Consider the following 27,137-nt stretch of genomic DNA (forward strand, 5'->3'; position numbering starts at 1 on the left):
AACAAGTTAAGGACCGCGCAAAGAGCGATGGAACAAAGAATGCTATAGGCATAACTTTAAGAGACAGAAAGAGAGTGGTTTGGATCAGAGAGCAAACGGGTATACACGCTATTCTTATTGACATTAAGAGAAAAAAATGGAGCTGGGCAGGTCGTGTAATGCGCAGATTAGATAACCGTTGGACCGTTAGGGGTTACAAAATGGGTACCAAGAGAAGGGAAGCGCAGTATAGAGGACGACAGAACACTAGGTGGTGCGATGAAATTAAGAAATTTGCGGGTGCTAGTTGGAATCGGTTGGCGCAGGACAGGGCTAATTGGAGATCGCAGGGAGAGGCCTTCGTCCTTGCTGTCCACATAAAATAGGATGATGATGATGATGATCGTCTTCACTATGTCATCGCTCCTCACCATCACCATCGTTTACATCCTCTTTATCAGCCTACATTATGACCGCTGCAGCAGCAGCAGCAGCGCCTCTTCCAGCGGTCTCCAATCTTGCCTCAGCCGACGTTATTTTGTGCCTGCGGATCTAGCGAGCTTACCGCAGCACCACAGTTCTCTGCCGTGCTCTGAAGGGCTTCCCTTCCTGTGGCATTCGTTCTACGAATCTACTAGACCGCAGATTATCTACTCCACGCATTGTGCATGCACTGTCCAAGCTTCGCTTGTACCTTTTTTTTATCTCAACTAGGATATCTGTCGTCCCCGTTTGCTGTCTAATCTATCGTTACGGCCATCGGTTCTGTTTCCACCGCTCGTCGAGCGTTCGCTATAGTTTCTCCTGAAGCTTCTCCGTCGTCTTCCAAGTATCTGCCGCGCATATTAACATACCGATGGAATTCAAAGTTGCGCTTTTTTTTTTTTTTTTGCTTTTGCAGATGTAGGTAAGCTGTCCGTTCATGGCTTGGCAGTAGTACTTCCCCTGTGTGCTCACAACTGACTTATGTCCGCCTAACGTGCTTCAATACAGTTCAGAAGAACCGCTTCGTCAATCACGAAGTTTTTGTGCAAACGCTGGTGCAATGGCGAGGGGGACACGAATACCACCGCGCGCGCCCAGCTTCCGCCGCCGACGTGAAAAACCCTCAATCGCGTGCGTTGCTCACTTATTGCACCTTTCTTCGCGGCCACTGCGTTAGCCTCTCTAGATGGGCTCCCCTATTCGAAACGTTGCGGCTTACGCTTCGTTATTGTGACTGAGTTGCAACTGCGGCCCATAAATTTCCGTTCAACGCACAAGGCTATTTCGCCACGCCAGCTGCGACGTATATAACTCCGTGGTTATAGACACGTCATCTCGGGAAGTTTAGCGAATCGTTTGCGGCGTCGGGTCTTTCTCGACGCGCGCGGTTCTCGGAGCTCGCGTCCGATGCGCGCTGCTTTTCGCGCGGTCTCGGTCGTGCACGTCTCGGGAGAATTTTGATCGAGTCGCAAATGAAATCGAAATAATACGCGAGGCAAAAGTTATGTGCGGGCTTGACAGGCGGATGGCTCCGTGGTGCGGGAACTCGCCGTCGCCTTCGTCATTGGCGAGGTGAGTTACGACCGCGCCAATCGCGCGCGCGCTCTCTTGTTTTTCACGTGTGTACCGCATTCGCGCGCGCTATAATTCGCCCCGATACTCGAAGGAAACTCCAGTGTCCGAAACCGTGCTTTATAAGTGAGTTGATAGAACTCTAACATAACTTGATTGATTGATTGATTTGATTGATTGATTGATTTGATTGAGTGAGTGAGTGAGTGAGTGAGTGAGTGAGTGAGTGAGTGAGTGAGTGAGTGAGTGAGTGAGTGAGTGAGTGAGTGAGTGAGTGAGTGAGTGAGTGGCCGTTTGGTCGCAACGTTTCGTCCATAGGATGAGTGATTCAGTAATTTATTTATCAAAAAGACGGGAAGTTAGTCTAGTCGGTGTTGCCTTCGTGTTTTTTTACCTGCTCTTTCTCTAATGTTGGTCATATTTGCGCTCAGTTGGTCTGCCTTCGAGATTTAGATCTATCTATCTATCTATCTATCTATCTATCTATCTATCTATCTATCTATCTATCTATCTATCTATCTATCTATCTATCTATCTATCTATCTATCTATCTATCTATCTATCTATTCTAATCTATCTATCTATATATATATTTTAATCTATATAATCTATTACTGGAGCGGCAAAGGCGCGCACACAGAGACACCTTTAGTGAAAGCCGGAGAGGTTTTCACGAGTGCCACTGTAAAATAATTTACACCCTTGAATGTGCGCAAGGGTGTGAGTTACAGACTTGATTTACTCTCTTGTGCACATTTGAGGGTGCACATTATCTTGCGGGGTGGCGCAGGGCGTGACGTGGGCAACACCCGTGGCTTGTAATGGCAAAGTAAACCCGTGTTAAGAGGTAAACACGGCCAAAGAAACGCGGAGTTCTGGCCGCGGCGACCAGCATGCGAGCCAGCGTCTCCGTGTTGGGCAACTACGCACTTGTGTACGCCCGACAATGTCGTCCCACACACTGTAAAATAATTTACTCTTAAAAGTGAAAAAAAGGGTGTAAATGTGTCTATAACTCCTTACCTTATGGTGTTATTTATATAATAAGCACCCTAATGTTGTGAATTATAGACACATTTACACCCTTTTCCACTTTTAAGGGTGTAAATTATATTACAGTGCATGCGACGAACGCCATAAGAAACGAAGACTACAGCGCATGCGGCTCCGTGTTTAGCGGCATCAAACCTTGGGGTAACACTGGGGTGTACTATAATTTTATTGAATTGTGGTCGGGTATCTATAATACATGTTTTAATATACTAGACGCAAATATTTATTTTAGATATAGTTGCAATGATCGGTTTTAGGCACTGTTCTAGCCTGTCCGTAAACGATTTCAGTTTTCGGACTACCGGAACACGTGATGAGAGCAGAGCTGGTATACCGACATTTGAGGACGATTTATTCGACCATAACGGGATATAGTGACGTTTTCTCCGGTTGCGCGTTAGTGATTGTTGCTGCCGAAGCATTTTACAGCCGACCGCTAGAAGTGTCAGGCGTTCGTTGAAATCATTATTCTTTGTGCTTTAGTTGAACTCAGCCACGCGAGATGGGAGCACAAGGGTTCCGCGTCTCCGGTATTCCGTAAAGGTTCGCGGCCATGCGCACACCCTAAGCCGATTTGAACCCTTACGGGTGTTTTCTGTCTCTAAACTCACACTCTTACGGGTGTAAGGGTGCGAGTTATAGAGACCTATTTGCATCCTTAAAGGTGTAAATCGGTTTACAGTGCAATGGGGAAGAAGATCCACGGAACAGAGGAATATTTTCATTGGTTCCATAGTAGAGCGAAGCGGCAATGGAAAAACCCCATATGCAAGTTTATCAGAACGTTTCACGATTTCAGAGACATTGGTCCGAGATGGTTCGGGTTGATAAACCACCTGGCGAGTAACGCCTTTCCGGGGAATCGGTTAGCTCGGAAGGTAGAGGGGGCGACCGCCAGGGAGAGGTAGCGCGCGCGTTCGAACAGCGCAGCTGGACGAATCTTTCCGCAACTGCGAAGCTTTCTTTCTGAGACACCCGTATACATCGAAGACGAGCTACTGGCGTTTTGGGCAAGCTTGCGCAGCATTCTGCAAATTAAAATAAATAAATAAATAACAACGCGAAAAAACGGAAGATAGGTGAGACACGTAGGCGGGGCACTAGCGCTGAACTATCCCGGCTGAAGTTTCATTCGTGAAAGATCCACCTTTTATAAGTACCATATCCTCACATTTGACAAGAACTAACGTGCGAACTTAACCTGATGCTTTTTAGCGCAATAAACTCCAAAAATAAAGAAGAAAATAGTAAGAGATGAAAGCATAGGAAAGACGAGTGGTACTCTTTTTTTTTTCTTTCTTCTTTTATACGAGTACGTAGCGCTCATCTTTCCTTTCCTTTCGCCTCTCGTTGTCTTCTTCTCCTTTTTTCGAGTCTCTAGCGCTAAAGAGCATCGTGGTATAAGTAAACACCAACTCGCCCAAGAAGTTATCCCCGAATAACGTGCGAATTAGTTTCCCTCGTTCACGACTTTCGAATGTACGACGATTTTCGTTTTCCGTAAAGATCTTTCCCATTTGCTGTGAGCGCGAGTACTATGTAAGTACACTCTCAACCTCTCTTCGCGTTGAACGTACTGCCAGGCGACTACCGAGGGCGAAAGGAAGGAGTTATCGCTGGGCAAAGACGACGACGAGAACACTGTCGTTCTGCATGCGTTCCGCCCACCATCTTTTGCTGCTCATTTCAGTGTATATACACCCTGTACATAATCAGACCTGCTGTTTTCTTCACGTGACAACGTATTAAAGAAACGGTTCCACTTACTCAGCGGTATGCCTATGTGGAAGGACATGAAGAGCATAGGTTTAAGCTCCCGCATGCGTTGTTTCAAGCATGGTATCAAGCACGTTCGAGCATGCGCTGTTTCAAGCGTGATTGTTCAAGCACGCGCCGCTGCTGCTGTTCCAGGACAGAACCGATCGATCCCGGTGGGTGCGTTACGTTCGCGTCGATGCGGTACACGACGGGCACGTTATAACGTGCGGGAAAGCGGGCGAAGCCTTTCAATTTCTAGCCGGCCCTGACGGGCGACACTTTGACGGGCTTCTCGGGCGGACGTTCTTGATGGCAGTTCTTTCGGCGCGTCGCACACACATACACACACTTGTACATCGGTCGGGCGCCGCCGTCTAGTCGAAGTTCCAGCGAAAACTGCTAAGAGGGACCGCCCGGAACTCAAAAACAGAAGAGGACCATTGAGGCAGACGAAACGAATAAGGAAAAGAAAAATGAAGAAGAAAAAAAAACGCGTTACGCGGCCGAGCCGCGCCGTTCGTTTTTTCGGACTCGTGGGTTGTCAGAAGAACGCAAGGCCTGCTCGCCGTCTGTCCACCGGAGGGGGGAGGGAGGAGACGTGACATTTCTCATTTTCCTTCGCTTATAGGTTTCTGCGAAAGCTACAGCGACGCGAACCGGCAGCGGCCTGTTTCGGAAAAGATATCCCGTTCGAAGTGCTGCAATTACCGTCGCTGTATATGCGCCGAAACTGAGGACCTACGTGTTGTTGCACACGAGATGTCACAGTATACTGACAGCGTCTCAACGTAGAACTGAGGTGAAACAGCGCGAAAAAGACGAGGACACAAGGAAACAAATACCACAGACAAGCGCTGACTGCCAACTGGAAGTTTATTTGAAATTCACCGGACATTTATACCTTTTTCAGCATAGGCATGCGCACATCAGTCGTAAAAACATCTGCAAATCAACATTTTAATCTTTCTTCCAACAATGTGATTTCTTTTGCAGGCAGCGCTTGTCTTTGGTATTTGTTTCCTTGTGTCCTCGTCTTTTTCGCGCTGCTTCACCTCAGTTCTAAGTATGAACCAACTAGCCCTCATCAAGATCTTACTAATGCAAGCCTCAACGTCATCGCTGCGTTCGCTGTATCGCGGCCTACCACGTCACAAGTTGACTATAAGCGATTTCTCGCGACGGCTAAAGACCTCGGGAGCAGGCGTTCCCGTAACGCGAAATTTCGGTGGGTTCCGCAGAAGAGTGTACGCATTTGGGTTGGTTCGTTCACGATTGCGAGCCGCAAACAGCGCTAAACAACAGGACGAAGAGGGGGACACGGACCACAGCGCCGACTGACAACCAAGTTTCTTTATTCTTTCAGTCAGCATTTATATACTCTATTACCGCTATCTCACAGCACAAAAGCAACAGAAATTCAGCATGCGCACGGGTAATCGATTGCAATCAATGAGATAGGAAGACTATCTCCTTCGGAAGAAGAGAAATGGAGCGGAGGCTTTACACGTGCTTCGCCGCTATTATGAACGTGAAAGGCTTCTGAAATGAGACGTGCGTGGTCATCGCGGTATTTTGACAAAATATAGGCCACGTCTTTACAAGACGGCTTGCAGCCGCGTTCATTGCAATGCAGTGATATAATTGACTATCTCTAGCTTGCTTTTAAACCTTGTTTGAGTGTTCGCGCATGCGGTCATTGATGCACTAGAGCTGTGGTCTGTGTCCCTCTCTTCGTCCTGATGTTTAGCGCTGTTTCCGGCTCGTAATTCGGTGGGTTCCGTCCCACGCTGGAATTGGAAGGAAATTTGAGCAAGCGGATCGACATGGCGCGTTATATAGGTCGCTGTCGCGTGCCGCCCCTCCCCCCCAAAGACTGAGAGCCCCGAAGAACCTTCGGCACCGAAAGCACGCAAATCCGCGACCATTTTTTTTTTCGATCACAACCACAAAACTCCGTGTCGTAGCCCGTGTCATCAATGGAATTCACTCGCGTATAGAGGCTACCACGCTGTATCGCATTCGAACTGGGTCCGTCTACACGCAGGCGTGGTTGTTTGAGGCTCGGCAGCCCACTTCCCCGCTTTGCATTTTGTGCGGCGTCACATCGGTGACGGGGAACGGTTATCTGGTTCTGCTCAAAATGCGAAGAAAATTGGTTCGCAGCCTCCAAAGAAGAGTTCTTCCTCACCCTATTTATTTTTTTCAAGACGTGGTGCTTCCCCTGAAACGCTCAGATCATAACAGGAAAATAGCTCTATACGGCTGTTGAATTGCGTTCTTCCGCGAGCCATTGAATTGATGGACGTTTGGGGGGGAAACACCGGTGGGTGTTTGGTGTTTGGTGGAAGAGAAGCTAGCGGGCCGAACAATTGCCTGCCAAGCACGCCACGCTGTATGTAACCCCGCCTGATGCAACACCACCTGACCATCTACCGTCCGTCTACTTTCGTCGGAGCCTCTATAGGACGGGGCCATATGGCTGTTAGCTCACAGATAGCCGTGACGTCATCCGTACTGGTGCAGTGGCAGCCACGTGCGTTGTTTTACAGCCGCCGTCGACTAGCGGGGCTGTGACGCTTACTACGTGTATATACGATACTTTCGCAACTGCGTAACACGCACACCTTGTGCAATGGAAACGTCGTTCCAATAGCGTGGCTCGAAAAAAAAAAAAGATTCTGGACGTTTTGTTGCTATACCTTTCGCGCCCGCCAACCTGACAGTTAATTCAACAATTTACGGCTCTATACCTAAAGTTTATTAGGTGTTAACTGGGAAAATAAATAATATATTCAGCTTATACCGCTCTCTCTCTCTCTTGCGTCGTATACTGATGTCGGTATACACATCTGTCCTCATTATTTCTACACTCGCAACAAATGTCCCCTTCGTCCTCGCGACGTTTTTTGCGTCGGCGTCTCGAAGTGTGTATTCGCGTGAAACTGTTTGCGCATTTCGGCGTACTCTACGTCGTGCTCTACGTCGTGCCCTACGTCGTGCTCTACGTCCTGCTCCCCCCCCCCCCCCCCCTCACTTCTGCGGACCGCTGTTCAGGTCTCAGCAGAGTACACGCTGGACAGTTACCGCGGTCAGTACAGTCATTTCCTTCCCTTCATTTTCCGTTATTTGTCTATTATTCTCTTCTCTTGTAAAAGATATAGACGACCAAATTACTTATTGTGAGTGGTGCAGCGTGCAAAACATAATCATCGCATTGTAAGGTTGTGACCCGTAAACACGCACAAGCGTACAAAAGCTGCACGAGATTGCACGTTGGGTAGATCTCAGTAAAGACAACTGCGAGCGTGGCATTTAGTTTCAAAGGCAATCAACTCATACAGGCTTCACGAAAGCGCGTTGGATGTGTACATGTAGAGCACACAGATTTCAGTGACACACTTCTCCCCACTTCCCTGCCTATTTTCTTTTATTTATTTTTCTTGTTCTCGTGCAGGTTCTCTCGTGAAACGGAGACCAACCCGAACCACTTCTACTTCGTCGACTTCGAACGTCACAACAGCGAGATTGCCGCCTTCCACCTCGACAGGTAATATATATATATATATATAGAAGCACTGGAGTGATAATACTATGCAATGATTATATGGCACATCGTGCAAGTTGCGATGCCGCGCATAGATATGACACGTTGAAAAAAGACTTGTCCATATTTCTGTTATTGTGCAACGTTTGCCCTCCTATGCACGTGCTTTATATAGCGTGTGCCTGCAGTGCTGATTCACGCAGTGGCACCATTTGCTGGAACACGTGATTTGTGCGCGTTGTGTGTGTGTAGCGTTCGTTGACATTCTTCTTCTTGCTATTCTCTTCCTTCTTTACGACCTTTCCCGAGTAGTGTGTTCCCGATAGTTGGCTCCTACAAGAGGCATACGTTCCTATTTTTCTTCGGGTAAATAAAGAAAAAAACACCACCGCCCAAGTGCCCAACCAGCTAAGTTTAAACGTGTGGCCCCGGGGTTTATCATTGAGTTAATCCCGATGGTTCATTAAACGACGACTTCGTAGGGCTGCCGGATGCTCGGTACGCAGTTGCTGCTTGCGCTCGGCTGCACGAGCCTGTTCTTGTTGGCGGGCTGCAGCATCGGCACGGCGTAGACGAGCTCGTTCCCGGTTCTGCTCGCGACGTTGCTAATCGAAGGCTGCCCGCTCCTCAGGAGTACGTATGACGCGTAGCCTACCCCTTTCGGAGCCGCAGAGAAACTGCTGCACACGCGCTCGGCTGCGACGGAGAGCAACGACGTCACTACTGGCGCCATGAATCGCGCGCGTTTCTCTATTATTGCGAAGCAATACTACTTTAGGTCGCACTTCAGCCCGTTCCGTGGCGAGGCGGTGGTAGGCACCATTGACCTTTAGCATGACCTCGCTGCGTGACGTCACACCACGTGACCTAGAGTGACGTCACACCAGCTGTGTAAAAACGGGGCCCCATCTCACGCCGTCGCGAGGCGAGGCGGTAGCCACCAACGGCGGCCTAACTCCCGCTCCTCTCACCAGGGGCGCTACGGTCGGTGTGACGTCACACCAGCTGTGTAAAAACGGGGCCCCATCTCACGCCGTCGCGAGGCGAGGCGGTAGCCACCAACGGCGGCCTAACTCCCGCTCCTCTCACCAGGGGCGCGTTCTTCTCGTTCCCAGCGTAAGATATGCCTACTCGGTGCTACTGCAAGCACCAAGTGGGCATATCTTACGACGCGGAGAAAATGGAGTGTTACCGCACTGTCGGCCAATCGATACTGGAAGATTTTGTAATGGGCACGCTGGTGAGGGAAATGTTTGTCGGCATACACGGATTCGACGGATGACTTCCTCTTAGATGATTCACTGTAAGCCGTAACACTAGCATAACCCAAGACTACCACCAGCCATACTACCAGCTGATCCGAGAATTACACACTATTGCTTCGCAATCACCAGGCTTAACCAAGCTAAGCCACAGCTGTTTTTTTTTTTTCGTATGTGCATCGAGTTGTGCGGGAGGAGTTTTCGGCGTACAGGCGATGGACGGACGAATCGGCTAGCCATATACAGCTTTGCTGTAAAAGATGGCGGACATGAAAAAATAGCTGGCAGTCAGAACATTACTTAACTCAGCCATAGCGTGCTACACAATATGCTTAGTCAGAGGGGCGCTGTATCGGCGACATGCGAACGTCCAGTCATAGCGTGTGTTGTGTAGAGACCAGTCTCTCTAAATACAGTCGCCCGGCATGAAAAACGAAACGCAGCGAAAGAAAATGCTCTCGAATGTCCGCGGTATGCAGTCGAACGCCTATACAACGAAATGACCTGTATAACGGAGGAACAGTTCTGTCCCGCTTTTATTGCGAGTGGTGCGGTACGCGACATGTACAACGAAGGCACCCGCATAACGAATTATTTCGGAGGCCCCAAGCACTAATGTCGTTATCGAAGGCGTAGCGACTGCAACCGTTTCTCTCCGCGCAGGCTGCTCGGGTTCCGGCGGGCGCCCCCCGTGGTCGGCCGAGCGCTGAACATGACGACCGAGATCTACGCCATCACGGACGAGGACATCCTCAAGACGTTCTTCGTCTCTCCAGGTACCTCTCTCGACGCAGACGTGCACGCACAGTGCTCTCTCTCTCTCTCTCTCTTTCTCTCTCTCTTTATCCGGTTGAATAAAGCTTATATTATAGTAACGCCCCCTTTTGTCGTGTCTTTTTTTTTTGCGCAGCCAACAACCTGTGTTTCCACGGCAAGTGCAGCTACTACTGCGACACGTCGCACGCCATCTGCGGGAACCCGGACATGCTGGAGGGCAGCTTCGCGGTCTTCCTCCCTTCCAAGGACATCGCGCCTCGCAAGTCCTGGAGGCATCCGTGGCGCAGGTGGGCGCGCTGCACTTCGCTATAATGGCGATGTGCACGAGCGAACGCCTCCTCCTCTCCTCGGTATATCGGAAGGGATTTCCTGCGGTATACCGGATAAAGTTCCCTGCAGAAATCACTCGCTTGGAGAAAACTTTTGCGCCCGCTGAGGCTTATATCTCTTTGTCCCTCAACAATGATCGTCGTTTATCTTGACCGCATTGACATTCTTTAACGCTGCGCGTCCGGTATACTTCCAAGTCACAAGAGGCACGCGCGTTGTCAGCGTGACATAGCATTCGCGACAGGCAAGTAGCGAGCGCACAGTTTTCTTCAATAAAGGAAACGCGAGCGAGGCATCAGACGACAAATGTCGCTGTGGGACACGATAACCCCCAAAGGGTGCAAACTTTCTTAGAGTGCAGAGGGCACTCTAACGCTACACTCTTAGCCTCGGCGGGAATGACGTAACGTAACCTTAATTGACGCGACCTTTGACCTACATATTGTTTTCTTTCTACATATTGTTTTCCCTTTTGCTCCGCAGGTCGTACCACAAGCGCCGGAAAGCCAAGTGGGAGCTGGACGACGACTACTGCGTCCAGGTGCGCGCCACGCCCCCTTACGACCGCGGCCGGCGGCTGCCCGACCTCATGGACATGGCCGTCTTCGATTTCCTCATAGGTGCGTGGAGGGAACAACTGTCGTGGCTATATATATATATATATATATATATATATATATATATATATATATATATTGTAACGTGGCGAAGAGGAGTAAATAGAAGAAGAGAAGAACGACGAGCTCGGCGGCAGACAAGGCAACGTTTCGGTGGCGATATCGTGGCGACCTCTCGTCCGTCCTGGTCTTCATCTGTAAATAGACGTCGATCATCCGTAACAGTTTTTTGGTGGAAGGTGCTGGGTACCCCCGACCACCACGCAACACGGACGACACGGTTCTCCAACCGCGCTGATGTGCGTCGAAGCCGTCGAGTCGCTGGATTGCCCTCACTACTTCCGGTGTTTGAGATGTCGCCACCGAAATGTTGCCTTGTCTGCTGCTGAACTCATCGTTCTCCTCTTCCTCTATCCACTCCTCTTCGCCACGTTACAATACATACATACATACATACATACATACATACATACATACATACATACATACATACATACATACATACATACATACATACATACATACATACATACATACATACATACATACATACATACATACATACATACATACATACATACATACATACATACATACATACATACATACATACATACATACATACATACATGGTGATCACTTTTCTAGTCTTATGGAATTTAAAAGAAAGGAACAGCTTGTTGTAGGTAACGTGATTCTAGTCCTCATTGAACTGGATTATTGAGAGAGGTGGAGCACATTATGCTTGCACGAGAAATCGAAACACGTATTCAACTAATTGACGACAATTAATTAATTATCTTTTCTAACTTAATTACGTTACGACACATATTACAATCTAGGAATCGTAGCCGGCGAGATCGCAAGGTGCATCCGATACTGGGAATAAATTTCCATAATGATGCGAGTTTGGAGATATGCGTCATGAAACTTGCCGTAAAAAAAATGCGTTGTTGTTCCACTTACTTTTCTTTTAACAAAGCGCTATTTTATGCATTGAGACGGAAAAGTAACTGGAACACCCATGTATTTCTTTGCACACTTTGAGGAAATAATGTTTCGAAAGTAGTGCCATCCTGGAAATTCATTTCAAGTGGATACGTCTTGCAAGCTCACCGGCAACAATTCGTAAATTACAATGCATGTGCCGTAAAGTAATTAATTGAAAAACTTATTGAGTGAATGTTAATTAGTCGAACACGCGTTTCGATTTCTCGTGCTAGTATTGTCCGCGCCTCTTCGAACAATCCAGCTCAACGACAAGAATTATGCCACAGGCGTTCTCTTTTTTTAATTCCATAAAGCTCAAAAATGATCACCCTGTATGGAGTGCTTCACTGCTCGAGAACACGTCCGTGGCCCGAGCCCGCGCTCTTTTTTACCGAGTGCTTCTTGCACTCTGACCTTTACACCTAAACTCGACAGCCAGCTTAATAGAAACGCTACGCGTTCACCGCTGGCCTCCTTTTACTCACACTTCTCACAAAGATCGACTTTTACGCTCGGTGATTTCCTAACGTACGTACAAGGCATACACTGGCACCTATGGCAGCTATATTCGTCTATAGTTCGGTTCCAACCAGCCGCCGCTTCTGCATTGGAAAAGCAGAGAGACTGAAGAAAGGCGTTGCACTTCTTAGGCAAATGTCAGGTTTCGATATCTGCGTCCTCGACGTGCGTAACAAAGCAGCTGATCGACGCATTCGCGTTTCTGTCGTTTCGCAGGCAACATGGACCGGCACCACTACGAGACGTTCCTCTCGTTCGGCAACAACTCTTCGCCGCTACACCTCGACCATGGGCGAGGGTGAGTCGTTGTTACGCTTGTTTCTTCGGGTATTCTATACGCGTTATACGGTGACGCGTATTTTCTGCCCACTTGGTGCCTTACGCAGAGCTGTACCCCGTAAGACAATTGGCGCTCCTTTTTTTTATTTTTGAATAAACACGCCTTGTTGTTTATGGGCGTACTTCCTTGTGCTTTCCCGCAAACATTGCGCAAGTCGCTGGCGTCCCTGAAAAAACATTTTTTTTATGCAATAGCATTACTTAATGCAATATCATTACTTAATGCGATAGCATTATAAGCGGACAGCCACCCTCCTTGTAGTTATCAGTCTGACGAAGAAAAAAATTATGGGTCGATCCTCGAACGCAGCGCCATCCGAAGCACGGCGTCTGGAAGCGTTTATCCGCCGTGGTTGCTCAGTGGCTATGGTGTTGGGCTGCTAAGCACGAGGTCGCGGGATCGAATCCCGGCCACGGCGGCCGCAGCTCGACGGGGGCGAAATGCGAAAACACCCGCGCACTTAGGTTTAGGTGCACGTTAAAGAACTCCCAGGTGGTCCAGGTTTCCGGAGTCCCCCACGCTACGGCGTGCCTCATAATCAGATTTCGGCCCGTAAAACCCCACAATTTAATTTATTTAAAACGGAAGCGCTTATCTGGCACGCGAGAGAAGGATGCGAAAGAAACTGGCACGTGACGCATGCACGCCGCGCCAGACGTTTCTGAGGAGCGACTGATTGGCACGAGAGAAGCGTCATGCGCGCGATCGTGCCCCAGTGGTTAGAGTTGCTGCGGTGGAAGACAGGGGTTCGATCGCACCGTCCGCCACGCGCATTTCTATAAATAGAATCACACAGGCCGACGTACTTTCGCCCATTTTGGAAGCGTCTGTAACAGGAAACTCGAGGCACGTGAGCATGCGCTAGGGCGCGTCGCAGTGCGGACGGAATCGCAAGTTTTGTAAGAGGCACCAGGTATATACGGAGGCGTCACTTCTACGAACGATAGTGCGTGCAAGGGGGTCGCCCGTGTCACGCGCCCACGCAGCGATAGCTGTCGGAGACGTGTGTACCGCGCGTTGGACCAAGTGGGCCGCGGCCCCGGAGGTCGCGCGACGGTAAACTGGCCCGCTGCCATGAATGACATGCTGCTGTAGCGTTTAAATGACAAACGCAGCACGAAAGCTTCGCTCCACACAGATTCCGGCATGTGCGTTGGATGCGACGTTCATTTATACCTATGTAAAAATATGTGCCTCTCGAACAGATATATATAATTAACAGGAAAGGGAAAGCGAGGAGCAGGCTGGCAACTGGCCATCGGAAGGGGCATAACGCCTGCCTACTCTTCAGAAGGGAGGTGACAACAACACAGAAATGGAAGATAGGAAGGAGGGGAGGAAAGAAGAAAAGAAGAGCAACAGGATAAATCTGAAGAATAAAGTAGAACACACAGTACTGATCACACACAGTAGGGTCAATCACTGAAGGTCGCACAACTACAGAATGTTGAATAGTATAGTTACAACGCTACAAACGTGAACCTAAGTTAGTTAACTCTAGAAAAGTAAGCAGAGCGCGATGTAGTGTATACAGAGGCGGTGGAATAAACGCACTCGCCGGTACAGATGCAAAAGCCTTGCGCTTTAGGAGGTCTGCAACGCAGGCCGGATCTGATGACCTACAAACTGTGCCACCTCTTCCAAGTTGTCGGACATCGCTTATCATCCGTAAGTGACGTGTCACGACCTGGAGCTTGGCCTGGACAGCCTGTTGGTTGTTCAGCCGCATGAATCCCTCCCCCTCGATGTCACCAGCGCGACAGGCAGGCCGCTGACGCCGCTGCGAAACAAAGGTCCCAAAAGGCAAATCACATCAGGAGAAAGGGAGGCTGACCGAGGGCCGTGCCCTTGCCCTGGCGAGTACTTAGACTAGGCTTCGGCGCTGCTTCGATCACCAAATAAATCCTATAAGAGAAACAAGACCAGTGAGGTAACGGATGTCAGGTCCACCCAAAGTGAATCAGCCAAAGCACCGCGCTGCTAACGGTGGCTACCGCGGAACCACAGCCGCGGCGAGCCTTGCAGTTGATTGTTGTAGCCTCAAACATGGCTCGTACCCGCAGGGGGCCACACTGGTTTGATTGAAAAATGCGTCTAATAAAATATCAAAAGGGGGAAAAGGCATACATTCAAAACGAAGCACTAGGCAACGAAACGCTAACAGAAATGTATGGAGGGCATATACATAAATTTTGGATGAAATGAAAATAAAGTAAAGCGTCCCACAGCCGATGCCCTATAGCAACGTTTTTGTTATCGCTGCGTCGTCGTCGTCGTCGTCGTTTATTTATTCGTTTTTGTTTTTTGTTTTCTCGCGCATGGGGGCGCAGCTTCGGCAAGCCCCACCACGACGAGCTGAGCATCCTGGCGCCGCTGTACCAGTGTTGCCTGCTGAGGCGATCCACGCTGCGGCGGCTGCTGTCGTTCCACAGCGGGCCGGTTCCGCTGAGCGCCGCCATGCGCCGCTCGCTGCGCCGAGACCCCGTGGACCCGGTGCTGACCGAGCCCCACCTGAGCGCCCTGGACCGGCGCGTCCAGCTGGTGCTCGAGGTGGTGCGAGAGTGCGTGTCCGAGCGATCGGCCGCCGAGGTGGTCATCGTGGACGACGCCTGAGATAAAGAAAAACAGCGCGTTCCGCTCGCCGTAATACGCCGGTACGTACGCGCGTGCACGCGCTCGGAAGACGCGAGAAGCGTCGGGAGTTAAAAGCGATCGCGTGGAAACTAATGTTCGGAAATAGGCGCGAGATAAGCATGGGCTAGGTGTGGAGGAATGAGAAATTGGAGGCTAGAAGATTGATGATGAAGAGTGGTGGAATAGATCCGTCTTTGTATGAAGAAAGTTTAGGCCATACATTTTTTCATTCCTGGCTGAGATTACTTTTGCCGTCTGCCCGATACAAAGAGGTGGTACCTGCCTGCCTGTCTGTATGTATGTCCGTCCGTCTGTGTTTGTTCTGTATGTCTGTCTGTCTGTGTATTAAAGCGAAACTTTCTTTGCCTCTTCCTTCGACTTTCCCACTGCTGGTGCTGTCTGGCATCTGGCACACCGCTTCGAGTGGGGGTTCAGAGCGTGCGAATAGATAACAGGAACTCGGCAGAGAGGGAAGGCGAAGCGAGAAACTCGTTTGGACCTTTGCACCGAGACAAATGAGCATAATGTCTTCTGCAGCTCCCTGGGCGTCGCCACATTAGCCACTTGGCAGCTGTAGTTATCCGTGACTCCCCCGCAAAACATTGCAGAAATTGCAGGGCTTATCTTTTTACCAACATGCAAGTCCATAGGGAAGCTAAGATATAATGGTAGAGAGGAGGGGGAGAGGAGCCAGAGAATGCGTAGTGGTTTTGGTGCAACAGGTGGTGTTGGTAGATCCGACGCAGGCCTTGCCACTCATCGCTCGCAGTACCCCAGTGTGTGAGGGCGGGAGACAAGATATAACGTGGAAAGGCAAGGAAACAAGTAGTTGCTGAAAACTGAAGGTAAGGTACAGTACGCTTCTGCTATTCCTGAAAAACAACACCGCGCAAATGTCACGCGGACAACTTATGCAGGGCGTGCAGAAGCAGAGCCTCATTAAAGCGCGGCCACACGTCATATCATATCAACAATTCTGCGCCGGCCGCGGTAGCTTTGCGGCTATGGCATTGCTCGAGGTCGGGGGTTTGATCCCTACCGCGGCAGCCTAATTTCGACGGAAGCGAAATGAAGAAAACGCTCGTGCACTTAGATTTAGGGACAGGTTAAAGAACACCACGGTGTCAAAATTAATTCGGAGTCCGCCACTAGGACGTGCTTTATAATCCGATTGTGGTTTTGGCACATACAGCCTCATAATTTAATTAAAGTTTAATACTTCTACCATGATGCGATGTGCCATGTGAGGCAATGAATAGGGTCAACCCTCTTAGAGCCGTGAACAATGGCGCACAACAATGCCTCAAGCCAACACGTGTCCTTGTGTGTACTGTGTACTACGCAGACAAACAGCAGTGGCACGCGCGAGGTAGTGCTTAACATCAACTCGCCCCTCTCGTGTTGAATTATACGTTGAAGAACTTGAACATTCTGGATCGACATCGGCGCTGATTATCGTCAACCAAAGCAAACTGCACAGAAAGCTTCGCTGACATCGATTCCCACAGTGCGTAGAATCCGCATAATGTATGTATGTATGTATGTATGTATGTATGTATGTATGTATGTATGTATGTATGTATGTATGTATGTATGTATGTATGTATGTATGTATGTATGTATGTATGTATGTATGTATGCATGTATGTATGTATGCATGCGTGCATGGGTGCGTTCGCGCGCGCTTCGTTTCTGAAGGATGAAAGTAAACGGAAAGTCGTGTAAAAAGGCGCTGTATGTGTAGAGTGCAGGATGAGAAAGTGTGTGAAACACTCTCTCATAACTTTAAAGCAGTTACTCCTATGCTTTGTTTTCTTGGCTTCAACATCGTTTAACTTTGGGCTCTTGTTCCTTGCATGCACATTGCTTCACACTTAATCGGTCAGTTTGTTTACCGCAAGTCTAATTTGCGGTATACCGTTTTCTCTTTGGCTACTCTCTCTTCATTAGCTCAGTATGGAGAAAAGAAAGAAGAGATAAATAAATAGTAGTAGAAAGAGATTGCTTATCAGCAGTCCAAGGGAAGGAGGGCAGGCTTTCAGTTTTGGAATTCGCCCCTCCGCTTCCCCCGCAAACGGGGAAATCGCTAGACTCTATGTATATCAGCGGTGCTAACACCTGACTAATTTCCCGCGTGTTCCTTTTTTTTTTCTGCTGCCAGCAGGTCCTGAAGCTTCCAGTACATATCAGGTCATTTTCCGCGGCCAGGATGTCCCACGAACACCAGCCCAGGCCGAGACCCACCAGGCCTCCTCCGATGCGCTTTCGGCAACCCGCCGCGCCGGCCTCTTCGGAGATGCACGACCAACTGTGGCCTCGCTGGTCGAAAGTGTTACACGAAGCGCGCCGTGGAGTGGACGCTTGGACGTGCATACTGGACATGTTTCCTTTCTCTCTCTCTCTCTCTTTTTTTCTTATTTCGACGTCCCCGCATTTGTGAGTGATCCAAGTGCTTGAACAGTGCAAGTGAGTTTGCCGCTCGCTTTCAACAGCGTGCGACGCTTAGGCTTCGGTTCACTGTGGCAAACACGTCGTCGACGCGGCAAGCGTACCTTTGTGGGTGGCCTGTGCTGCGCGGAAACGTACGGTGTGCGCGACGCATTGCGTGTGCTCCCTCTCGGTAATTGCGCGCAGTGTGGTAAAAGTGCAGCAGCTTTAAGTCATCACAGACATTGTGGGTTAAGCCGCTGGGTCCACCAGCTGTCGCGTGTGCCCGATATGCGTTAGTCATCTTCATTCTTTCAGTACTCTGGACGATCGGCAGCTCTGAAGCTTTCCGTTTTCGAAGGTATGCGCGCGTCTCACGCTATAAAATGAAAGCGCATGCTGGCTGTCTCGTCCGGTGTTTGGGGCTACAGTGAACGCTCGCTATAACGAAAGTTGTCCAAACTTCAGGCTGCGGTGAACACTTGTTGCACTGAAGTCACCCTTAAGCATTACTCGAGATAACTTTTCGCCGTCCTGCGATGTACTGTCACCGGTTAGAATGCACCATTAACCGAAATGTTGTACTCAGTATCATGTGTACTGACCGTATACGTATAGTGACCTTTCAGCTTTTATTTTTTATCAACATTCGTCATATGCACTCTTCTCCCCACCTGCTAACTGCTTTCTAACATCTGTCAGTTGTAAGGTTATGGCTACTATTATCACTCTTTGTTCTGAACAACACGAAAATTATCTCGTGGTTCCGTGAGAATTTCTACTGCATTCAAAATTACTCCGCTCTTTACGTACATGTCGTTTCCGAGGAAACTCTTCGCCGTCCTCTCCGTTGTGGTACGTGCGGCCCATGTGTCATCGGCTGTGCAGTAAAATTTCGTTATAACGAGACCGCTTCGTTCAAACTGCCGTTAGACTCAACGTCCTGCCGCCAGTAATGCAATGGCATCGTTACATTTGCAGCGCCTCAGTTTTCTCGAAACCCACCGTGGTTGCTTAGCGGCTGTGGTGTTTCGCTGTTAAGCACGTGGTCGCAGGGTCGAATCCCGGCCATGGCGGCCGGATTTCGCGTCTGGACGCTTGTGCTTGCTTGCGAGAATTTTGAACCTTCATTTGACTGCGTACCATGAGTGCATTTATTTCTCATGTATGTTCGAATGTAATGTAACCCGCCGTGGTTGCTCAGTGGCTATGGGGTTGGGCTGCTGAGCACGAGGTCGCGGGATCGAATCCCGGCCATGGCGGCCGCATTTTGATGGGGGCTAAATGCGAAAACACCCGTGTATACTTAGATTTTAGGTGCGTGTTAAAGAACCCCAGGTGGTCCAAATTTCCGGAGTCCCCCACTACGGCGTGCCTCATAATCAGATCGTGGGTTTGGTGCACGTAAAACCTCATAATTAATTTTTTGTTTGGGTTTGTCGAAGTTCTGCTTGCACCAGACTTTTCGCCGTCTTGTTATGTTCGTCGTATAATGTGCGTCTGTCTGCCCCGCACTAAAGGTGTGCTGTAAGCTAATCGCGTCATTTCACTGTTCCAAATAAATGTGGCGCTATTCGTAATGTCTTCGCTTTTATCGCACCATTCGCTTTGGCCGTCCCGCGCTGACTTCTTTATAGCGGAGCCGTCCTCCCCTGACTTCGTTATAGCGGGGGTGCATTCTCGTACCTTGTTTCGCACACAGAGGGAAAGCGTTTTGTGGCAATTTCCAGGCGTTTCCTGAGCCCGTCGAAAAACGAAGTTTTAGCCCGACGTGGCACTTACTAACGTTGGCGCAGTAACCAGACGAAGTCGATGACGTCAGCGCTGTTTTTTTTTTGTGGCCCCTTGTGAAATCGTGCTCACTCAAAGTTTGTAGCAGAAGTCCTTATCGCAACCACTTTCTGCGTTACGCTTCATCTGCTGCTTTAGGCGTCCCCGCGAGTGGTGTGAACTTCTTGCGTAGGCCGGAAGTTCGGCCGGAAGTGCCCCGTCCTGTCTTCTCTCTTCGTTCTCGTCTTTGTGCACTTTTACAGTTTCAAGATGCTAGTAAACCAACTAGCCCAGTTGTCTATTCTGTTAGGATTTAGCCCTCCCCCGACGCGGAAAGTTGTGCAACGCCAAGAACGTTTCTAAAATTCTCGTTAAATGTACAGCGTCGCGATGTACCGCCAGGAGCGCTGCTGTTCCCGGCTCATAACATCCATCCATCCATCCTTCTCCTTACGTCAGTAGTAGTAACACGTGCGCACCTGGATAGAACGGTTGCCGAGAGGGAGCACATGTTTCTGTGCTAATGTGTGGCGCTTCGGACCTGTGCATTTTCACGACGGTGTTTAACCGTTTCTCCTCGCCGGTGACGTGTACTGACGTCATTTCCGCCTTTCGCCAAACCGTGTGTAGCCTCGAGCTAATAATGTGCGTGTCAAGGGTTCCGACCTGTGTTCCTTTCACCTCGGCAGCGGGCAGTATGTCTCGATCCAGCCGAGATGACAAAACCATTCTTATTACCGTGTGTTGCGGCCGCAGTCCGTTTTTTGTGGCCGCTCGGCCGGACTTTGATTGAGCAGCGTGTCTACCGGTGCAAAGGAAGTGTACGCTCTCGGTCACAGTTAAGTAGAACATCTATCGCACATATTTTTTTTTTTTGCTTGTTTATCGGGACGGACTGATAACAACGGCTGTGAGGGCACAATTTTCGTTTTTGTACGAGTCGCGAAGTTTATTGAAGGCACAAAACATCGGGCGTTTGCCGGACCTGCGCGCGTTGCCGAACTGTGCCGCCAAACTGGGACGTAAGTGCCAGCATCTGTGTCAGTGGCGCCATCTTGTGAAGGCATGTTGAACTAAGCTGCAGAACAGAACTGTTTCGTCGCGTTTTTTGGTTACGCACATCTTCGAAAGGTGTCGCCACTATTGCACAAAGGCTACGCGCCAGTCTGACAGGACCGAAGATGACGTGCGCGCGTCATGTTGTAGCTTCGTGCGAGCGCCGCAACAGCGTCACGTGATGCGTGCGGTGCGATTCACATATCAATAATGCGAGTGCACGGTCGCGCTTGCCACAACAAAAGGTTACACTTTTGCTCAATTTCAGGTATCTTTCTTTTTTCTTGTTCCACGACATGCGCTTTCAGTAATGGCAAGTCACTTTTCGTATTTGGATAAAGAGTTCTACTTGAGCTTTAGGCAGCTTCGGAGTACGCACCGCTACGTGTGACAGCCTCCTCGGTTATTCGAGTTAATTGTAGTTCGTACGCTTAAGATCCAAAGTGCATTTTCGTGGAACTAATGATCGATAGCATTGCATTTACACCCCGATCACATCGTGTTATTTCTTCATATGTCACCGTACCGCTGTACTGTCAGTCGGTACATCGTCTTTTATCTTTTGCTTAAGATTGTCAGATGTACACTCGTGTGCACACACTGTAGCAATTTCTACGAACGGGTGGATGTATGATTTTCTCTTTATCACACTATATATATACCGCTGATGAGGCATCGCTCCCTCAACATTTTTTTTTGTACCTGTACGATATAAAGCTCTCTAGTCTAACTGCAACACTTTTCACTTGTCAGCGCCACTAACGCATGTGTCTGCTGAACTGTAGGCAACAGACTGAGGCTGGAACTGTCCCGTATTCTTATTGGCATAACTAATGACAATCCACATGTTGCTTGGGACGTCAGTGTTACATAGATTCTTTTTTGAAATTGTTACACGAGTCATCCAAATTCATTAAACTTTGCATCGAAGATTGCGCGTTTTGTACTAGTTGCGAGGCAGCGCTGCGATTGCCGGTGAAGCTGAAAACCGCTCGTGCGGCATACATTTCTCAAAACCTCAATGCCCGCGAGCTCCGATTGTGACGTCATCTATAAATAGGCCGACAGTTCAATGCCATGCTTTGGAATAAGCATCGTTCTGAGTGTTGCCAGCTTCCCCCATTGAAATGTATCGGCTGTCTGTCGGCCTATACATTTGAATTCACCGTTCATAGTGCGTATACCCTGTGTTATCTAGATGGCGTTGATGATATATAACACGCTTGGCATTTCGTGACACTTCCGGCGACGGCGTTTTATTTTTAGAAGCTCGATCGTTTCGGGCACTTTCGTATGCTTGGCAAAGTCGATCACTCCACTCGAAGGAAAAAAAAAAGTCGGAACGCATAAGCCAAACTGTGAATTCAGTTGAGAGGAAGTGTATTTACTGTGCGATCGTGGACGTTTTATGTGTGCGTGCCTTTGCTGTGAGATTGGAGAGTTCTAGGTTAGGGGACGCAAGCGGCTTGCGTTCGCAAGAACTAGGTAACTAGGGGCGACAGTACTGCGCATGCGCAGACTCAGGAGTAGGTGTCTGCGCATGCGGAGTACCGTCGCCCCTAGTTCTTGCGTACGCACGCCGCTTGCGTCCCCTGATTTAAAACTCTCTACTGTGTTAAGACCTCTGTGTACGCGTAGTGTGGCAGTCGCGTGGCATCGGCCACAACCCTTGTGTTCCCATTTATCGCCTCCTCCACCAGGTGCGCTCGCATTTCCGATGTCCCTCGATACGTCGACGTGTGGAGCTGACTTCATTTTTTACAGCGCTCCACTGATAATCGAACGATCAGTGTATATCGTAAGGCGTGAGTGTTCCCGATTGTATCGGTGTCTCTCCTCTTTTCGCCTCGGCAGCGGAGTCTCTCGGGACTCTTGTGTGTTCAGAGAGTGCCACGTTGAAACGCACTGCAACGGTTGTGTACAGACACAGTTTGAACTGTATTTTGTGGGGTTCTTTTTTTTCGGCGTACGGTATGTTACGTGTCCTACGGATGAGCGACAGCATCGGTATGCAAAGAACACTTGTGCCGGCTGAGCTTCGTTATATGTGGCGCGTCTGTGTGTGTGTGCGTACCTTCCTGGGAACCCTGTTCAAAGCCCTGAAGATGCGCGCCTTATACGTGTACAGCCGATGTTGTTTCTTCGAAGGCCTTCTCTCTTTTCCTCTCAAAGCCTCCCGGTGACAATCGAACATGTCGTCTTTCTTTCTTCGTGACGCTGCCTGTGCTGTAGTTACAGTGTCCCAGGAACATTATAGCGGAGTGTCAAAGCACACAGGGAACGCCCTGGTACTGCGCGGCGCAGGCGGGCTCAGCGTTATACTCTGCAGCATGTAGCGACAACTCGGAAAGCGAGGATCTGCGCCAGCGCAGTACAACTATGCGGCTCCAAATGATATGCTGACTTTCTTTTTTCATGCTATGCTTATGATTATACTGTCCTTCTGCTACAACCGCTGTCGTCTAGCTTTCAAGAGTGATGATCTTGACCTATCAGACGCAGAGATGCTATCCCTAGCAAACCCTTAAAGCTGGGCTAATGTGGTCCCGTGTAGGGCCTACATTCGCTTTACCCAGCGTTAGGCCTACGTTGGCTTCGCCTATACTGCGCGGATGCGATACTCGATTATTCGCTATACGGAGGTGGCGACGACGTCAGAAGTGGCTGCGCATTGGTGCTCGAACCCGCGTGCGGCGTGCCACATACTGGGAGAGGATTCCCAATGTGCTTTGACTCTCCGATGCCTCCGCCATTGCGTCCCTGTTGGTGGCTGGAAAGTGTGACGTGGTGCACATATCTCGCGCGCATATTGGCTGCCGGCCCCGGACGTTGTTCGGCCTGTGGGGTCGTAGCCGGTGGAAGCCAATGTTGTATAGTATCCGTCTCTACCATACGTCGCTACCATACGTGCGCTGTTTTCCTTCTTTTTTTTTTTGTTGGTCGGTTAGTAAAGTTAACGAACTGAGTTCATCTGAGGTTGAGACAGAGACGCTAAGGAGAAACACTAATGTCACGTGTGTGACATATAGCTTCTAAAGACTCGCATTCGGGATTGCTCTGGCTAACGAGCAAGAATGTCGGTGATTTGCATCGAATCTGAAAGGAAAACTTTCCTAATATAACCGCGCCGGCGATGTCAATGTGACGTCATAGATTTTCCAGTGTTGTCACGCAATTCGATTCTTCCTGTTTCTTTATGGCTTTTTCGGGGGGGGGAGGGAGGGGGTAGATGGTTAGAGTTCTCCCAAAGTGCATTTACCAGATTGACCATTCGCCTACTTTCGAGTGAAGCGTAGTCCTTCATTAAAACAGTCGCATTGACACCGCCAGATGCTGCGAAATCCATGACGTCACGAAGGGTTGGCGCGCAAATTTTACGGTGGCGTCGCCACCGGCATTCTTGCTTATTCGTTCTGTCCTGCCAAGGACGTCACAGATAATCGTGAGAGTGACCTATTTGGTATTCTGAAGCGCAATCTGTGTCAATCTTTACATTCACTTACTGTTTTTCTTTGGCGTCCCTTTGAACGTATGCAGAAGCTGTGATACGATTGTGCATATCGCCGGTGTAGCGGCTCACAGGATCTAGCTTCAACGGCACACGAGTTGCATGCAGAGTCCTGCCTACACGTAAGATTAGAAACATGTTACATAGAAAAACAGTTTACCATAAACGCCTTTACAAAAGCACACGTGTGCACGACATTAAACGCTCACCGAACTTTGTGGCCAGTGGACTGGGATATAAATGAGGTTGCTGTACGGTCTGTCCATGTCAACGTATTATACAATTTACGTAATACTGCGGAACGTAGACGGTAGCAGCAGCGCTGATGGCTCTATCTCGTGACTTAGAGTTGAATTAAAGCTCGCGGAACTATTATTGCAGCTATTATTGGCATGTTCAGCAGCACAATCATTGGTGTATCATGACTTTCTTCTTTTTTTTTTATACGAGAACAGTCGCAACGCGAAAGCTTTCGTAGCGTATTGTCGATCAATAATCCGTGTTCCGGCATGCCATAAACTCCAATAAGTGCATGAACCCGCTAGAAAGTCTAATATCGCCGGTGTTAGAGCGACGTCGTTACATTCGAATGTAAGGACACTTTGCGATTGCTTAAAGACATCCTGGTTCAAAAACGCGAGAGAGAAACTTCAGCTTGAACAATTTCTTTCCCCCCCCCCCTTTATTTGCCCGGTTACCTTGTCTGGACTTTCTTTCAACAGGGAACAAGATGAAAAATACTACGGCTTTTTTATTATGCTTTCGCCACATCTTGTGTTCTTCGCTATCTTTTAGTAACATCATTCGCTCAACACACTACAAGAGGCATATCTTTTTTTGTTTCCTGACAACAGCAGGATATTTTGTTTGACAGACTCTCCACCAATCAACGATAACCAATATAATGTCAGGAAACGTTTTCTATGGCCTGTGCTAATATGAATTGAATGTTCGATGCGAGTTCTTAATGAGCTAGATAAATTTTTTATTGATTGGGGCGGTGGGGTGGTGGTGTAGACGCCCCACACGTGTTTTCGCTGCTCAAGTTCGTCACCTATTCGTATATATTTATAGCATAACAAATAAATCGGGCGCAGCGCTGTAAACTTCATTCGCACGCCATTGAAGTGATCGCCGGAATTCGATCAGGCCCGCAAATGTAACGCCGGCAGGGCGAGACGGCGTTTCTCCAACGTCGGTTACACGTTGAAATAGCCCCACACATGTCGCGTATTTTGTGACATCTGCGTCGCTCGTATACCTTTGTACTGCGTACCTAATTTGCATGTCATGGCACGTGCACCAGTTTTGGTTGGCACGTGACGGTGGCGCGCAGACCATGTCAACCGACGTGCAGCTGTTAGATGGCGCATCTCTCTTTTTCTTATTGAAACTGCTTACTTCTTTCTTTCGTGTTCTTGACGCAACGACACTCTCCCGCCGCCGGCCGACGGCAACGCTGGTACTGTCAGTCATACGTGGTGTAGACGTAGATATCTTATGTGGCTCTAGTTCCTCCGAGCGTATCTCTCTTTCAATATAATCTGGCACTGAAAATGGAAGCGTCGAAGCTTGTTCCAACGCTCGGTATCGCCTTTTAGGCGGCTCTGCAGATGACGTGCTGACGCCAAACGACACGTTACCCGGGGCGCGTGCGTTCGCGTCATCTTGCTCCTGATTGGTCGACGCCATAGCTGCGCCACTCCCACTCCAGTGCCGCGTTATTGTGACGCAGAGTGTAGGAGATGCTGCCAGTGGATACCGGCAGGCGCGCGTTAGGTCCGTGATGTTTTTTTTTAACATGTAAACATGTAGACCTCTGTTTTGTGTGGTTACCAGGCGGGCAAGAAAAGAGCGTTAGTTCGTGACCGCTGTTTTGTGCACAAGCCACGTATGTATGTCTGCGCCACATCTGACGGTGATAGTGGCGCCACCTAGTGTGAGCAGTGCAAGACAGCAAGTTATTGACTTCCACGTCACGTGATGCAACACGTCACGCGTTGCTGTCGACTTGCAAGAACGCTTGCGGTGCGCAGCAGTCACTGAAGAAGGGCTCAAATGAAGAATGACTCAAACGCCTCGGTTAAATGGAGGCAGCGCACGGAATAGTCCGATCAACAGAAGCGTGACCTCTGTTGTGCGACACGCGATAGGTGGCGCCACTAGCGTCGTCAGATAACGGTGGCTCTCTCTGCTTTTTTTTTTTTTGTTTTAATGTCAGTGCGAAACGGACGGACACTGTATATCTAGGTAAGGACGTTGCCTGGACCCTGGTGAAACCATATCAACTCCTCCAGAGGGTGTTATATGCCTCATGCGTCTTCGTCTCAACACTCCATGCTGGTCCTGGAGCTTTCTCAAGTACTACTGTAAAGAGGGGGAGGGGGGGGTGTCGGACCAATGTGTAACCCGACATTGGGCCTACAATGGCTTCGTTTCCTGTGCTGCTGGTATCTGTCATCGCATGAAGAGCGCAGCTATCTGTATAAGTGCAGTGTCTTTTTTTTATTTTCTACTCTTTTTCTTCTGCGAAGTTCTTTCTTTTTTTCTTTATTTCGGTGAACTTCACAGAAAGTGGGCGCCATTTTTTCTCCCCACGTACGCTACTTCATGGCAGGGGGATTTCTTGCGTTCACGGAAGTTTACAACCTCCACTTGAAGGGTTTATTGTATACACTTATAAACCGACGTGAATTTAATATACATATGACTATTTTGTACAGAGGTGACAAATAAAAGATATATGCCACTGTTGAAATTCCTTGTGCATCTGAGTGTCAATTAGATCAAGATCGCCGTGCTCCTTTTTTTTTCGAACAACTTTCCCTGCGACATACACGACTGTGGTCAAATATTGGTTTAAAGAAGCTTGACTTTACGAAATTTCCTACATAACAAACTACCTTCAACATCCCGGCACATATTCACAAAACCTGATAGCGTAGAAAACATCGACACGATGAAATGAACTCATCGTCTCACCTGATTTAACAAAATTTAGTGTCGGGATATTGGG

At 49.0% G+C, this 27,137-nt stretch overlaps 1 protein-coding gene across 1 annotated transcript in view; it reads left to right on the forward strand.

The window, feature by feature from the left end:
* LOC126529431 (extracellular serine/threonine protein CG31145-like) overlaps positions 1-26,879 on the forward strand; it is a 65,258-nt gene extending 38,379 nt beyond the window's left edge. Inside the window, exons 4-10 of the mRNA XM_055069840.2 lie at positions 7,802-7,894; positions 9,817-9,929; positions 10,064-10,217; positions 10,744-10,880; positions 12,603-12,684; positions 15,057-15,380; positions 17,525-26,879. Coding sequence (XP_054925815.2) covers positions 7,802-7,894; positions 9,817-9,929; positions 10,064-10,217; positions 10,744-10,880; positions 12,603-12,684; positions 15,057-15,339 — 862 coding nt within the window. The 3' untranslated portion in view covers positions 15,340-15,380; positions 17,525-26,879. The remainder of the gene's footprint in view (positions 1-7,801; positions 7,895-9,816; positions 9,930-10,063; positions 10,218-10,743; positions 10,881-12,602; positions 12,685-15,056; positions 15,381-17,524) is intronic.
* Positions 26,880-27,137: the final 258 nt, after the last annotated feature.

This window comes from Dermacentor andersoni, chromosome 8, assembly GCF_023375885.2.
Source record: "Dermacentor andersoni chromosome 8, qqDerAnde1_hic_scaffold, whole genome shotgun sequence".
Classification (NCBI taxonomy): Eukaryota; Metazoa; Arthropoda; class Arachnida; order Ixodida; family Ixodidae; genus Dermacentor; species Dermacentor andersoni.